At 46.5% G+C, this 17,044-nt stretch overlaps 1 protein-coding gene across 1 annotated transcript in view; it reads left to right on the top strand.

Annotated features, from left to right (window-relative positions):
- ZC3H3 (zinc finger CCCH-type containing 3) overlaps positions 1 to 17,044 on the top strand; it is a 260,148-nt gene that overhangs the window by 80,410 nt on the left and 162,694 nt on the right. The window contains exon 4 of the mRNA XM_072999450.2: positions 13,029 to 13,176. Coding sequence (XP_072855551.2) covers positions 13,029 to 13,176 — 148 coding nt within the window. The remainder of the gene's footprint in view (positions 1 to 13,028; positions 13,177 to 17,044) is intronic.

Below are 17,044 nucleotides of genomic sequence, written 5' to 3'. Positions count from 1 at the left end.
AGGCCAGAACTAGTACCTCAAGATGGAAATACTGTGGAGAGCATTGTAAAAAAGTTTCTCCTTGTCTTTTGGTCATTGTCGTTCAGGTCTCCTCTTCCACAACGGCTTTGTTAAAACAACAACAACACATTTATTGGTTCAATATTACATCTGATTTGATTGCTGTTGAGATACTTAGTAGTGTGTTGAATATTCTGCAGATAACAACTCCAAGAAAAGAAATGTAAAGTTCTGCGCCTTGCTTGATTTGGCATCTCATCTTGGGAATAGAACAGGATATCTTTCTAAAATGGAGTGACATGGCTGACTTTTAAAACCAGAACTCCCAGAATCTTGGCATCCAGAAATTGTTTTCTTTTTCAGAGTTTAGCTCTGAGAGATTAGCATGAAAGAATGGCTGACGGTCGGATGCCAAAAGATCTCCTGTATGGAGAATTAGTACAGGGAAATCGCTCCAGAGGGAGACCACAGCTGCAATCCAAGGAGATCTGCAAGCGGGATCTGAAGGTCTTAGGAATGGACCTCCACAGAATGGAAACCTTGATGCCTGAGCATTCAGCCTGGAGGCAGGCGGTGCATCACGGCCTCTCCCAATCTGAAGAGACCCTTGTCCAGCAGGCCGAGGCAAAGAGGCAGTCCCAGAAGCAGCAAAATCAGGGAGCTGGAGAGGGGACAGACTGTACAGTGGTGCCCCGCTTGACAACCATAATCCGTTCCAGGAAAATCACTGTTAAGCGAAATTGTCGTCAAGCGAAAAAAACCCCATTGGAATGCATTGAAACCCGGTCAATGCGTTCCAATGGGGAAATACCTCATCGTCCAGTGAAGATCGCCCACAGAGAACCGCCGATCAGTTGTTTAAAATCGCTGTCTTCTGAAGCAGGGGTCCGGAAAACAGCCATTTTGCAAAGGGAGGAAAGCCAGTTTGTGAAGGGAAGCCATTTTGCAGAGCCGGAAAAAACATCGTTTTGCGAACAAACGGTTCGCGAAGCAGGCACCTAATCGACGTAAAGCGAAAAAAAAACCCCATAGGAACCATTGTTTTGCGATCACTGTAGCGATCGCAAAAAAACCATCGTGAAGCGATTTCATTGTCAAGCAGGGTCGTCGTCAAGCGGGGCACCACTGTATTGGTCTCCAGGGTGGAAGGGATGGTCACTCTCGAATTGGCCTCTTCAGCCACACTAGACACTGTTCCAAGTGTCTATTCAGAGCACGTTACCAGTTACCAGCATCTCTTGAGACTGAAGGATGCCTAATCTCTAAAAATCTCTTGACGTTGGGAGGATCTCTGTGGCCTAGGCAGAGGAGACAGGCCTTGGCTAGATGAACCAATGGTTTGACTTCTTAAAAGGCAACTTTCTGTCTTTGGAATGAGAAAGAATAGTCTTCTGTGCTGGTGGGAATAGGTGACTTCCTGCCCTGCAGGCATCTGGGTCCTGGTTGGTAAATCTGCTTTCTTTTAAGGTTCTACCCTGATCGCAAGAAGGACTCCTCTTGATCATCATGTTGGAATTGCGCAGCTGGAAGGGACCCTCTGGGATCATGGAGTCCAGCCCCTGGTCAAAGGAGGCCCAGTGAGGCATTCAACTCCCAGCCGCCAGCTCCACAGCCAGAGACCTAAACCACCGAGCTATCCAGCATAGAACGCTGCACATTGAGAATGTGCCCTGGGAAAAGGCACCCGCAACAGCAGTCTCAAAATCTCAATGCCATGGATGGGACTGGGTTCCCAGTAAAGAAAAGCCAGTCAAGAGTTGACCGTGGGCTTGCAAGGGATTGGTGGGGTCTGGGTCGCTCCATGTTGAGGACCACTGCTGTAGGTGGCCAGACTCTTTCTCTTTCCTGTCCCCACGGCCTGCCGATGATACGTATGTGTGTGTGCCTTTGGGGGCCACTCTGTGGCCCTGGTGGACGTCGGGGCAGGCCAGGTCTCTGTTCCTCCCCCGCCAGCCTCCTCTTCTCTTCTCTTCTCTCCTCTTCTCTTCTCTTCTCTCCTCTCCTCCCCATCCCAGCCTGGATGGGGCTGGCAGGAATGGTTCACGGGGAAAGCATGCCCAGGAGCAAAATAGCACCCTCTCAGCAATGCACGGGGGCGGGGGGGGGGGAGACTGTGGATGTGTGCAAGCTGTGAGCCTTGGGCTTGATAGATGGTGCTCATATCCCATTCAAATATGATGCAAGCAGTTTCTTTGTAGTTTGTCTTCCATTGCGGTAGTAAAGTTTTTAATTAGGAAAGCTAATGAGATCGATTAGTCATTAGAACTGACCTCTGGATCTCTGCAAGGAGCGTGCATGTGTGTGCCGGGCTGATAACGGGGGACGCTGGGGCATTGTTTGTAATAAAAGCGTAAAGTGTTTGATTTGAGTGAAATGTGCCACAGGGAATACATCATGCGGAGAGAAAAAAATTACAACCCTGGGAGCCTGTAATGAAGGGAATTAAACCAACATCCTATCTAAATAACATGATTATCTACACAAAACCCCTCAGCTAGCAAGTAATAATAGAAAACCGAGCGGCTTCGGAGAGCCCCCTTTCAGAATGCCGTTAATGCCGAGGGCTCATGCACGGGCGCTCTCGGGAGGAGGGGCAACGGCGCGGAGGCGACATCCAATTACCACCAGCGAATAGAGTTTTTACTAGGCACTGGCTCGCTGGTTTTCAGGAGGAGAGAGTGAAAGACCTCAATCATCTGGGATCTTTGCTCGTGTCTGGTTGGGTTGGAGTTGCCTTATTTACCCTACCTCTGTGTGCATGTGCGTGCGCGTGCGCCACTGGGTTTTTTCCCCACTGCCCAAAGTGTTTATATATCGGCCAAAAATGTCCCTTAAGGAACTTAACTTCTTCTGATCTTCTTCCATTCGTACCATATCCCAGAGGCTCAGGGTGTGTAATGAGTAAATAGTCTGATCACGCCTTTGTTAAGAATAGTAATAGCTATAAGAAGAAAACAAACAGACTAATTGAAAGGCACTGGCCTCAGCCTGCTCATCACTTTCAGAGGACCTCTCCTGTGAGACCCCTGAAAGAAGTGAGTTCTCAAGGCTACAGGGCTTAGACGGAAGAGAACTGAGGTGCAAACAGGATATCGAGATGGTGGTTGTAGGTTTTTCAGGCTGTTTGGCCACGTTCCAGAGGTTTTTCTTCCTAGCGTTTCGTCAGTCTCTGTGGCTGGCCGGCATCTTCAAGAGGATAGGAGTCAGAACTCTGTCTGTGTTCTGGTGTAGTGTGTGGGATACTACACCAGAACACAGAGTTCTGTCCTCCGAAGATGCCGGCCAGTCACAGACACTGGCGAAACATTAGGAAGAAAACCTCCAGAACCATGGCCAAACAGCCTAAAAAACCTACAAACCACCATCAGATCCCAGCTGTGAAAGCCTTCGAGTACAGGATATGGAGAGTTTACCGATTCACCCATGTACAGTATGTGAATTGTTGGTTTTCTCTTTTTCTCAGATTGCTAGAACTTCTGCTAAAATGAATGGATATTAGATTTAGAATAGATAAAAGTATTTTTCCCCACATAGTGCATAGCTGTTGCTGCCTCTGTTGTTTCACTGAGATGCAGAATGGCTGGATGGTTGAATGAGTTGAGTACCTAGCTTTAGAGCCATTGGTTGGGAATTTGATTCCTGCTGGTGCATTCCAGGAGAACAGCCAGCCTAGGTAGCCTTGAGCAAGCTGCACAGTTCCAGAAGTGACGACCCCCCCCCAAAAAGAGGGTAGGGTAAACCATTTCTGAGTACTCTTGAAAAGCCCTAGAAAGGGTCATCGTAAGCTAGAATCAACCTGATAGCACTTCATAGCTATTGCTGTTATGATGCTCACATTTTTAGCCATCAACCTCAGATTTCTGTGTGCCCAGCTTACAACTCTTTGCTGTTTTTGCAACTTTTTTGATGGCTCTTAGATACTTAAAGAAAAATTTGCCTGGAATAATTCAGGCACCACGTACATCTCTCATAGCGAAGGTCCACTTTAGAAATGTACAATAAACCATCAGACTTGCAGTGGCTGCAGCTACCCTGTTTCCCCAAAAATAAGACCTAACCGAAAACAAGCCCTAGTATGATTTTTCAGGATGTTCGTAATATAAGCCCTACCCCAAAAATAAGCTCCAGTTCAGTGAAACCCCGCCCTCCACCCTTGTGCAGCCATCAGAAGAAGATGACATGACTGTATTTGAATAAATGTAGATTGTTGTACATGGAAAAAATAAAACATCCCCTGAAAATAAGCCCTACTGCATTTTTGGAGCAAAAATTAATATAAGACCCTGTCTTGTTTTCAGGGAAACATGGTTTTTTAACAGCATGTATTTGAGAATAATGTGCGTATCCTATTCCCCAGTGCGACAAATGCAGAAGATGATCATTGTCCATGCTACGATAAAATGTCAGTGAAATTTTTTGTTCATCGTGTTTGGATGACAGGTTTTGTTTTTGCTGAACTGAGGAGTGGTGCTACTGTCCAAAGTGAGGAAGCTCAGATGCAAATAGTTGGGAGGCAAATAAAAAATTCTAATCACACGAGGCTTTGTTTTCTCTCCTTCCATGCACCTTTAAGATGAAACTTGCCAACTGTGCGCAGAACAGGAATCACGCTGGTGGTTCTCTCCTTTGGTGAGATAGCTGTCGCTCGACCCAGTTGCACACCGGTTGTGAACTCAGTTGTGTGATAGATGCCACACTAAAGAGAGGAGGCCGGTTGTATGATTATCATTTGTGAACACTGGCTTCGACCCACAAACCAGTCACCTTTTCCCTGCTGTGGCATTCAGGTAAAAGGGCTTCAGCTGGTTGGGTGCTGTTAGCCAAGAAAGTGGTAACACACTGATCACCATAACCACCCATCTCCTGAAAAGGACAAAAGTTGATCTCACAGCCATGAATACTCTACTCCCAAACAAACTGCGCCAGAGCACAGAGTGCTACTCCTGTCCTCTTAAGATGCTGGCCACGGAGACTGGCGAAATGTTAGGAAGAACAACCTTCAGAACACGGCCAAAGAGCCCGAAAAACCCACAACAACCAAAGTGGTAGCACCTTGAATCCTTTTGACCAGTGCCATTGTACAGTAGTTTTGTTTCTCACATGCAGATGTTGTGATGTGCATGACCATTATTAGGCTGGAAGAGTGGTGTGGCAATGATGTGGATGTGATTCTTAGACTCTCTGTTGTTGCTATTGGTGTTGCTCTAGGTCAGTTCATGAGGGGTACGAAGGATGTGTCAGACCCTGCCTTTCTGGGAACATAGGTGGCCACCCTAAGGAGATTATTGGTCTGTTGAAGTCAGTGCTGACTGACTGCTAGGCCCTTTGTGGTGTCTTGGCTTGGCCTGTGACCACGGAAACATATCCCTTCTGCTGCTACTCCAAGATGCCTTCACAAAAGTATGTTTTGCTGGTCCACAGTGAGTGTTGTTTTACGCATGTGCAGGCATTGTAGTGTTGCACACCTCACTCTTCACATGGCTCTCGGGTTAGCATCTGACTCTGTAGCTATAAAGTATTCCTCCTTACAACCATGGATGACTGGAGAAGCGGCGAGAGGCCACCTGTGCAATAGGTTGTTGTTGTTGTTGTTTAGTCCTTAAGTCGTGTCCAACTCTTCGTACCCCCCCCCATGGACCAGAGCACGCCAGGCCCTCCTGTCTTTCACTGCCTCCCGGAGTTGTGTCAAATTCATGTTGGTCACTTCGGTGACCCTGTCCAACCATCTCATCATCCTCTGTCGTCCCCTTCTCCTCTTGCCTTCACACTTTCCCAACATTAAGGTCTTTTCCAGGGAGTCTTCTCTTGAGATGGCCAAAGTCTTGGAGCCTCAGCTTCAGGATCTGTCCTTCCAGTGAGCACTCAGGGTCGATTTTCTGATTATTTCCCTGAATTTATTTCAATAAAAATAATTTTTTAAAAATTTAAATCATGATTTTTGAATCATAATTTACATTGATTTGATTTTTTTTAAAAGATCATTGGTTTTTATCCACTCTGGTTTGACTACAGATATCTGTTTTTGTTTCCAGTTGTAGGCCACTGTGATTTGCTCTTTGAAAAGTGTGATTCCAGTCTGTAAAGCAGACAAATAAATCCATTTTGTCTTATTATGGGCTGTGGGAAATATTGAGATTATGTATGGAAGGGATTTCCTAAGAACAGTAAAGCGACGAGTTTAACAAGCTGCTGTTCCCTTGGGATCGAAAGAGGTCCCTGCAATCCGAGATCCAGCAGAAGTGGGTCCAGAAATGTATGCACAGTTTCACTTGTGTGATGACCCACAGCTAAACCGGAAACGGCGAATTCCCAGAGGGGGAAAAAGGACAGGTAATGGGTCCTGCATATTTGGTGGAGCAAATTAGAGAAACAGGATTTATTTGCAATATATAATAAGGACAGGGATTAAAAAAGAAGATGAGGTCCCTGTGGGAAAGGATGCCCAACCCCAGCAGCATTACTGGCACAGCGCTAAGCTCTCGGCTCCTCTGACAGCGTTTTGTAGCTTTCCTGAGAGAGAGCATCGAAAAGCCCCAGAGAACTGGCAAAGTCTTAAATATGGGGCAGTCTTGCTTAGTGAAAGTTATGCAGTTTTTGGATGAGAGTCCAGTGAGACTAGAGCTGAGGCCCTCGGAAAAGGGAGGTTTGTTGGTTGGTTTGCATCTCAAGCTGCCAGTCCCTGTGGTGACCATCAGAAGCCAGCCCAGAGGCTGAAAGTCGCCCAGAGCAGGCATGTTCTTAAAATGACTTCTCGTGGCGCTTTTGATGGTCATCATGGAGTCCAGCGGCTTGAGATGCAAAGAGCAACTCTGTTCACAAGGCCTCGGCCACAGCCTGAGTGGACACTACTGGCCAAAAGCAAGACTTTTTGTCACTCCATAGCTGTGGACCTCTGTGCCAAGAGGAAATATTGGGCCATGTGTGTAAAGGGGGCCCCTCATTCCACACTGGCAGCAGGACCATCAGGACAGCTTCTGTCGCCTGAAGGTTCAGTTTCATTTTTGTTTCCCATTCTCATGGCATGGGGTGCTTTTGGACTGTGACCTGTCCTGAGTTCTAGGGACAGAGTGGCCGAAATAAAGCAAAGCAAAACCAAAAACGCCCCAAAGTGGCATTTGATGGTTCTCTTCAGGCTTGGGCAAATTTTAATCTCTTTATATGAGCAAGCGGCTCGAGTAACGTTTTCACAATCAGATCAGAACCCTTTGCAGACCATCTTTAAATAATGGGGTATGAACACTGGTTGGTTAATATGCATTCCCCTGCCCCAACTAGTGTGTGTTTTATTGCAAAGCAACAGAAGGTCTTTAAGTCCAGGTTTACAGCTTTAACTTCCTGCCTTTTGTGGGAATTATGAGACTTAACATTACCCCTTTTTTGTCTTTTAATATACTTTATAGCAGTTCCGCTTTTATTAGTCCTTACCGGCAATGCCTTGGCAAAATTACACCTGTAGGTTGCCGTGCGCCGAACCCTAGAAAGCAGATGCGCTTGGCCGAGCATGGAATCTTGACTGAAGTAGTCCGGGGTGGAAATTCTGCAGAGCAATCCCCACTTGGGCATGTGTACGGATGAAGACCTGCTACTGCTGTCTCTCCGTTTGGAGACCTCGTCCTGCAGTATTAAGTGCTTTAAAGATCAACAGCCATTTAGAATAGGGGTCCTTTTTTCATGGTAGCCAGGTCATTAAGAAATTCTCAGAAAGCCAGTTTGGGAAGTTTCGTCCCTGTGTGTCTTTCACAGGCAGTGCAACCGTGAGCTTGTCTGAATGAGTTTTGTCTTTTGCTTTGTCAGTAATATTACTTTGCAGTGGCGGTGTCTTAGCTCCAGGGGTTTCTGGATGCTACAGTTTATATGGATCCGTATCCTGGCACAGTTGAAAGGGCTAATGGACACCTGTAACGTTGTGCACAACTTAGACCATCTTCTGCTGTATGAATGAACGTACCTTGGGTTCCATGAAGCAGCTTTGATCAGCCCTGCCAGCCTTGGAGGCATGTTTTTGTGGGAGCCTAAGGGAGAACTTCTGGGGAAGGCAGTGTAATCCAAAAAGTAACATTTCTAAGCCCTGCAATTTATTGTACCTAAGATCAGCTTGACAGTCCATTGACGGATGATCATGGGATAGTCGGGGGGGGGGGTCCCATTCAGAGTTATTGTTACTTGCTGTCAAGTTACTTCCAGCTTAAATTGGCCCTGTGAATTAACAACCCCCTCCAGGGTCCTGTCATTAACGGCCCTGTTGAGGTCATGGCTTCTTTTACTGGGTCAATCCATCGCATGTTTGATCTTCCTTTCTTTCTGCCGTCTTCAGTTCTTCTCAACCTTATTGTCTTTTCCAGTGAATCTGGTCTTCTCGTGGTATGCCCAGCTGTAGGAGAGCTGTGGTTTCCTCGTGTTTACTTCTAGAGAGAGTTCAGGATTGATTTGATTTTGGCTTTTTCTTTCAGGCAGCCCAAGGTACCCCGTAAGGTCCTCTTCCATACCAGATTACAAGAGGATGAGTTGTTAGAAGGGCTTTGTTCCCAACTGACGTCCTATTGAAGCGGGGCTTCAAAGACCACTTGCCCTCTCAGTTCAAGGCAAGTGAGTTTTAACTACCATGTTTCCCCGAAAACAAGACAAGGTCTTATATTAATTTTTGCTCAAAACAAACAAACAAACAAACAAAAGGCATTATGGCTTATTTTCAGGGGATATATATTTTTTTCATGTACAGCCATCTACATTTCTTCAAATACAGTCCTGTCATCTTATTGTGGAAGACAGGAGGGCCTGGCGTGCCCTGGTCCATGAGGTCATGAAGAGTTGGACACAACTAAACGACTAAACAACATCTTCTTCTGGTGGCTGCACAAGGGTGGAGGGTGGGGTTTCACTGAACTGGTGCTTATTTTTTGGGGTAGGGCTTATATCACGAACATCCTGAAAAATCATACTAGGGCCTACTTTCAGGTTAGGTCTTATTTTCAGGGAAACAGGGTAGTTTGTGCTGAACTGGACATGCAGCCTGGCCAGGGTAACCTGGGCTAAATTTGGGTCCCTGCCATAGAGAAGATACCTTCAGCAAGGCTACCTCCAATGGCTTTTTAATAAGGTGCTGATCCAGATGTATTGCCCTTAGAAGTTGCCTGGCTCAGCTAGCAAGGAATATGAAGGTTGCCTTCCCCAAGGCAGATAGAAGAAATTCAGGGGGAAAAAATATGGGCCTTCCCCTTTCCACTTTCCACCTTGCAATAATTTTAATTAGAGGATTCCCAAGAGGGTGGGGGAGTCATCTCTTCAAATCAGTTATAAAAACCAGCCGACTTAGTCTCAGCATGTAGTGTCAGCTTTAATTATCTGGGCAGTTATAGCTGTATGTTATAAAAGTCAGGCAATTAGATGCATTCCTTAAAGCTGCGGGAAAAAAATTGCTGGCTATCAAGAAGGGGAAGAAACAGAATCAAACATATAGCTGTTAATTGCATGGAGCATTCAGCAGAAAAAAATGGTGTGTATATCACATTGCAAAATATTGTGAGAGCAGAAATGATTAAATACATAAATCTGTTTGGGAGTTTAGATGTCACTGATAAAGGTGTTCTTTCTAAATGAGGGCGGGATGGGTCCAAAGGCACTTGCCGTGAATGAGAATCCATAATATCTAGAGAAAGCCGTCCTCCAGCTCTCATGTCCTCTGAGTGTACTGTAAGCACAGAATCACAAAGGGACCACAAATATCCTGATTTCCAAGTTACTACCCTAGGAAAAGATGGGTTGGGCAAAGATCATGCCATGCAGCTAAAAGTGCTGCAGTCAGAGGAACAGAGAGAGGCTTTGTGTGTTACAATGGAATGCATGTAGAGCTGGGCCACAGAGGTGGCTTGAGCAAATAAGCCAAGCTGGATACTACATGGAAAGAAGCAAATACTGTACCTTCATCAGTCTGTGAGAATGGAGATAGGGTACAGATTAGATTAGGCATCCTTGACTCTCGAGAGACTATGGTAATGTGCTCTGAATAAAGGACTTGGAACAGCGTCTAGTGTGGCTGAGAAGGCCAATTCGAGAGTGACCATCCCTTCCACACTGAAGACAAATGCAATCTGTCCCCTGTCCCGCTCCCTGATTGTGCTGCTTTCGGGACTGCCTCTTGGCCTCGGCCTGCTGGACAAGGGTCTCTTATAATTGGGAGAGGCCATGCTGCACCGTCTGCCTCCAAGCTGAGCGCTCAGAGGTCAAGGTTTCCCATCTGTGGAGGTCCATTCCTAAGGCCTTCAGATCCCGCTTGCAGATCTCCTTGTATCGTAGTGGTGGTCTCCCTCTGGGGCGATTTCCCTGCACTCATTCTCCATACAGGAGATCTTTTGGAATCCGACCACCAGCCATTCTCACAACATGCCCAAGCCAACGTAGACGTTACGGTTTCAGTAATGTATACATGCTAAAAATTCCAGCTCGTTCTAGGACTACTTTGTTTGGAACTTTGTCCTGCCAGATGATACCCAAAATCCGTTGGAGGCAACGCATATGGAAGGTGTTCAGCTTCCTCTCCTTCTGTGCACAAAGAGTCCAGGACTCACTGCAGTACAGGAGTGTGCTCAGGACACAGGCTCTATAGACCTGGATATTCGTATATGTCGTCAGCTTCTTATTAAGCCATACTCTCTTTGTATGTCTAGAGAACATGGTGGCTGCTTTGCCAATGCGTTTATCCAGCTCGACATCTAGGGAGAGAGTGTCAGAGATTGTTGAGCCAAGGTACACAAAGTCATGAACAACCTCCAATTCTTGTGTGGAGATGGTAATAGAGGGAGGTGAGTCCACACCCTGGCCCATGACTTGTGTATTCTTCAGGCTGATTGTTAGTCCAAAGTCTTGACAGGCCTTGCTAAAATGATTCATGAGTTGTTGGAGGTCTTCAGCAGAGTGGGCAACAATGGGTGCATCATCGGCGAAGAGAAAGTCCGGCATGCATTTCAGTTGGACTTTGATCTTTGCTCTCAGTCTAGAGAGATTAAAGAGCTTTCCATCTGATTTAGTCCGGAGATAGACACCTTCTGTTGCAGTTCCAAAGGCATGCTTCAGCATGACAGCAAAAAAGATCCCAAACAGGGTCGGTGCGAGGACACAGCCCTGTTTCACTCCGCTTTGGATGTCAAAGGCATCTGATGTTGCCATCAAAAACTACAGTGCCTTTCATTCCCTAGTGAAAGGACCTGATGATGTTAAGGGCACAGAATCAAATGGCATTTTCTGTTGTGATCCGTGACTTCCCTGTATTGCTGATACCAGGGACAAATGAGGCTGGAGTGTAATGTGTTGGTTTGTTGATGCAGTGATCCTCAACCTTGGGCCTCCAGATGTTCTTGGACTTGAACTCCCAGAAATCCTGGCCATCAGAGGTGGTGGTGAAGGCTTCTGGGAGTTGTAGTCCAAGAATATCTGGAGGCCCAAGGTTGGGGACCACTGTGTTGATGTATAGTAATGCTGTGTGGGTAGTAGAAACGTTGCTTCCGCACTCATCTTTCGGTATGAGTTGAATGTACTGTATTGTGTTTGATTTGAAGAAAGACTGTGAGACTCTGGAAAAACTTGAACAAGGTCTTTGCCTGTGGAACCCACCGGGCCAAAGAACTGGTTACAACCATGTGCATATATTTGGATATTTAAGCACTGGGGGGGGCTTACATGATGAGAAGCCCTTAAGGCTGCTGAACAGCTGCTCGGAGCTCACATTTCAGTGGTGAAGAAAGAGTCTTTTAGGAGCATTTGCATGAAATTACATGCATCATTCTGGTCCATCTCCACTGAAATCATCTCTTCCCCAACAAGAACCCTGCTCCCTGTTTTCTCAAAAAATTGTTACAGAGAATTGCAGCTGCCCTTAGAAGCTTCTTTTCCTACTTCCATTCCTGTTCTGGGCTTCATCTGATCTAAACTCTTTTTTGCTTTTTGCCCTTATCTCCCTGGGTTTGATAAATGCATTGTTTCTTTGGAAAGAGCCAGCCTGTCTCACTATGACATTAATCTTCCTTAACCTAAGGACACCTCCAGTCTTTCCCTGCACTTTTTGCGCCCCCCCCCCCGACTTTTGCCTGTCCTCACCGCTGGCGAAAGTTCTGGAAGACCGTTCAGATGGAAAGGAAAGAGACCAAGCTTCCTAGCTTAGTGATGGAGCACATGGTCTGACTGCGTCAGATCCTGAGTTCAGTTCCTGGTATAATCAGTTTGTGTATCGTTTCCCAAGACTTTGGAGCCTCGAGTGGGTGGCAGGCCAGCCCAAGAGGGCTGCGGCTCCCATCTGATGCCTTCCCTTTGGCTGTCCCGGCTCAGTCTGTAGGAATTTGCCATCCAGGAACATCTGGAGTACTGGATAATGTGCCCCTTCCTCCCCTATGTATCCTGTCCTTATGTTGGTCTCACTCTATGTTGGATAACTGTGTGTACAAATAACTTTAATTTCAAGATGTACAACAAATTAAAGTCTTCCCTCCACCCACAGGCAAACACTCAGCATAACATTTTCCTCCCTCCCTCCCTCCCTCCCTCCCTCTCTTTCTTTCTTTCTTTCTTTCTTTCTTTCTTTCTTTCTTTCTTTCTTTCTTTCTTTCTTTCTTTCTTTCTTTCTTTGATTGTTTATCAAAACACTTATAGAGTTTAGGTTCTGAGATTAAATAATTTACAGTAATAAATAATGTGGCTTATCATTTCTGATCTATCTATTTCTGTAACACTTGGAGAAAAATTTTGAAGATTTTTTTTAACCTCCTCCTTTAATGATCATTTTGTATTTAGGGTGGGTAGACAATATTTAACCAGTTTACGTGTTTGGGGATCACAGGCTCAAGTTTAAATGCAAACCTGGTGGTGCTCCGTTTTGTATGTTTGAGTGGCACCCAGGCAAGGCCGTTCGACCCACTGCAGTGTGGATTGCTCAAGAACCTACCTGCCTCCCGCTTGGTTCTTCACACCAGTTCCGTTATGCTTCTTGTGTTTCTGCTGCCAATTTTTATTTATTCTCTCTTTCTCTCTTTAAATCCCAGGATCCAGCTTCCTCCTCGCGGGCCCGAATAAAGTGGTAAATACTCGCTATAGGATTGTGAAGAAGACTGCCCTGCCTCCTTCGGGCTCTTCAGCATCTTTCAGCAGCCCTGCCCATAGCTGGAGGACCAGAAGGCTCTCCGCATCCAGGTAACCCTTTCAGTGCCTCTTTAAAGGTTGCTCGGCTGGTGCCAGGAAACGTTGGGTCATAAAGGGAAAAACTGTCAAGCTGCTGTAGATGGCTTTGTTGGAATAGCCACAATCTTAACATCTCACCATAAAATTAAAAAAAAAAAGGGGGGGGGAAACAAAACTTTTCTAGAAGCTTTCCCTTTCAAATTGTCCCTTTTCCATCCTGAATCGTTCTTGTTATTCTTCCGAGCTCTTTCAAGTGGTTATCCTTTCGAGATTGCTTTCAATCAACATGAACATTCCATTGGGTGACCAATTTCATTTTGCAAGTGTAATTAGTTTAAGGTGACCATATATGTTATAAAGTCCTGCAAATAAGTCAGGCAGCTGACTTAAAAAAAAGTGTGTGGGGGGGTGAATTTAAAAATCAAACAGAATAAACTTTCTCAATTACTTAGTGAAATAAAAGGAATGCTGATATTCTCCTTGTTTAAAAAGAAGCTGATTATCCGGTGTTTCTTAAAGTTTGAAAACATGGTTGTTGTGGGTTTTTCGGGCTCTTTGGCCGTGTTCTGAAGGTTGTTCTTCCTAACGTTTCGCCAGTCTCTGTGGCCATGGGCATCTTCAGAAGACTTGGTAGTGTCAACACAATTTGTTATTTCAGAAGTTTAAAAGCATTTCCCACCTTCCAAAAACAGTTGATTGTCATTCCCCATGGCTGTAGAAAACAATGAATACCCACATCCTGCTTGACCAAAGTGAGGCCAGGACTGCTTTTATGTAGGGTACATACTCTGTTTAGAAAAGTGTTGTGTGTATGTTGACTGTTGTTGTACATTATGATTGTTCATACTCATTGTAAAACAAGAATTGGTTTCGCTCAGTATTTGGGAGGCACTGCATTCATGAAAATGATTTGCAACCCTGCTGAAGGCAGGAATCCAAATCCAACCAAATCTGACAGATGGCTGTTCAATTTCCCCTTGAGTGCCTCCCGCGTCGGAGCGCTCACCGCCTCCCCTTGAGGCCACTGGTTCCATTGTCATACCCGTCTAACAGTTAACAAGTTTTCCCTGATTCCGCTGGAATCTGGCTTCCTATAGCTCGGGTTTTGCACCCTGGGATGTTCAAGAAAATATCCTGCCCCTCCTCTGTAGGACTACTTTTTCAAGTATTTGAAAAGTGCTGTTTCACAACAGCTATGTGAAGTCCTGTTTGTGGAGGTCTGGGTTCTTGACAATGAGGACATTGACCTTTTAGTCCTACTATTGCACCGCATTCCATGTGCATGGGGTGGTGGACATTACAGTCTGGTCAACCCAGGCAGCCTGTGCCTCCGTGCATCCCCTCTCCCTTGCGTTCTTATTTCTTGGTTTGATACTAATGTTTTCTGTGTATTCCTGTTATCCACCTACTCCATGTTTACCCCACTTCCTGCGAGAAGACCCTTAGGAAGCCTGGGTTGGTACTGTTGTCGCATGAGATGCTATGGTATGACTAAGCCTGGGCAGGATGGTTTTTATACCTCCAGATAGCTTGTTATTTTAAAATCTTGTTTGTAACACTTCTGCTTATACGTTCTGGGCTGTATCTCCTGACATTTGTCTAAGGCCTGCCTGATACGTGTATGGTGGTGGCTTTTGTTCAAGAAAGGAATAAAATCAGACCTTTTACTACCAAGGGCATCTGGTGGGAGGAGGAGAGTCGGAGTCCCTTCTAAGGAGTCTCCACCCACCATCTCTGATGGACCTGGACGCCACCGTTGCCCCTGCCTTGAGGGTTGACGTTTCCAGGAGGTGTCATTTTCTTGGTTCTGCTCCACCAGCAGCTACGGATTGACTTCTGCACCTTTATTTAAGACCATTGCAGGGAATCTTTCTCGATTGCTTCCTCCTTTTTGTGATAAAGACGGTCTTGTTAAAATGGCCATTCTCTCTCAGTTAACCTCCTGTGCTCCAAGTCCTGCCCATATCTTGGGAAGTCAGAGGAGAGATTGATTTTGCCCATCCTTGCTTTCCGAGTCTCCTCTCTTCCTGTTTTTGTACGAGTGAAAGAGATTTAAGGATTCTATGAACAGACCCTAGAAGAGCGGTCAGGGAACAGGGGTAAATTACCCCAAATGGGGTAAAAATGAAAATCCTTGGGGTAATGAGGACGGTCGTGGCAGGCATTTTACGCCCAGGCATTTTACACCCAGGCATTTTATTTCCAATGATGCTGTGTGTAGACGGGTGTTCCGTCGCAGGGAGAGTGAGCCCTGGTGAGAAACTGCACAGGGCACCTGCCTGTCCTCCTCCAAAGCGGGGGGGGGGGGGCGGCGGCGTACCAGGCCAGCTGGACTTTTTGCCTGGCGGAACCTGCGCTGGCGAGGAGCCCCCCTCCCCACCCCGCCTCACCTGAGCTCATTGGACCTGCTGGACCTGCGGCGCCCGCCTCCCCTCGCCAAGGACGCACTTTCCCAGCAGTGTGGCAGCTCCAGATTGGCTGCCCGGACAGGGGCCAAAGGTCCCAGGTGAGCGCAGAGGCCACGGATGGCAAGAGCCGGGGGGGGGGGAATGTCAACATATATAAAAATTTTTTGGGGGGGTAATAGGTAAAAAGGTTCCCTGCCCCCTGCCCTAGAAAGTTGCAGCGCTTCCGGAACTTACTGCAGTTGGACCAAAACGTTACGGGTTGTGGAAATGGAGGACAGGAGATGTTTGAGCCTCAGAGACTCTTGTGTGGAATAATTCGGCCTCGAAGTACCTTTCCAGGGCCTCACAAAAACATAGTTGTGATGTTGCAAGGTCACATTTCACTAATGGTTTTGTTGTGGCCTTTGTGTTTTCATTCTTACTCTTTTAATGAATTAATTGTGCTTTCTTTAATGTTTTCCTGTATGGACTGCGTGCTTTGCCAGCCGCCCTGGGAGGATTTTACTCTAAAAGGTGGGTACAAATGCAAGCAAATAAGTAAATAGTAAACAATAACTTCAGCAGCATAGAAGCCACCCAACACCTGTATAATTAATTGTGTGGTTGCAGTGTGGCTTTCCACCCCCCCCACCCCCCCAGGCTCAGGATTTCAGTCTTCCTGAGAGCAGCATAGGAAGGAGGCAGGGCAAGCAGCAGCTGCTAAAGGGGACATTTCACAAGGCTGTTAGTTGCCTGGTGTCTGTAATAACCTTGAGCCACATTGCAGAATGTGTTGGCAGCCACGTAGAGATGAGATATTCGTATACAAATACGAATATCCCAAACCCAGGTGTCTGGATCCCCAGTCCTGCCTCCCACAACGCAGCGCACGGGGCCGACATCCTGTTCATTGTGCGAATCTTGGATGAAGCCTGGCTGGTGCTTCTCTGCCTTCCTGCTCTTCTGACCACTCGGCAGCTGAGTGGGAAGACTCGTCATCCCTCGCCCTGGCGGGAGTGGTCCAGAAGAGCAGGAAGGCAAAGCAGTGCCAGCTGGGCTTCATCGGAGATTGGCGCGGTGAACAGGACGCTGGCCATGTGCGCTGTGCCGTGATCCGTAAGTTGATGGTTCAGTTCGGGGAGGTGGGACTGGGTCCGGGGTATTCATATTTGTATGCAAATCACCCATCTCTAGGGCAGCTCAGGGCGTTCCAGATGGATTTGTCAAAACCTCAAAATGGTTTGGACTGAGTTCCTTCCCCCACCCTGCTCCCAAGTGGCTGCTGCTTCTTGGTCTTTTGGTGCTTCCCCATGATTTTTTAAGCTTAGAATTAGAGATGGGCAGAAACTGGAAAAAATGATGAGCGGAAAAAAGTTCTGCATTTGATTATGGCACAGTGGGATCCCTGAACCAAATTACTAGCCACACCACGAACCAGCCTGGTTCATGGGCTTTTTTCCAGTTCATAGTTTGGTTCATGCCCATCTCTGCTT

The sequence above is a fragment of the Pogona vitticeps genome, chromosome 4 (assembly GCF_051106095.1).
Source record: "Pogona vitticeps strain Pit_001003342236 chromosome 4, PviZW2.1, whole genome shotgun sequence".
In the NCBI taxonomy this organism is placed as follows: Eukaryota; Metazoa; Chordata; class Lepidosauria; order Squamata; family Agamidae; genus Pogona; species Pogona vitticeps.
The sequence above is the reverse complement of the archived record's forward strand: the minus strand, read 5'-3'. Positions and strand labels throughout refer to the sequence as shown.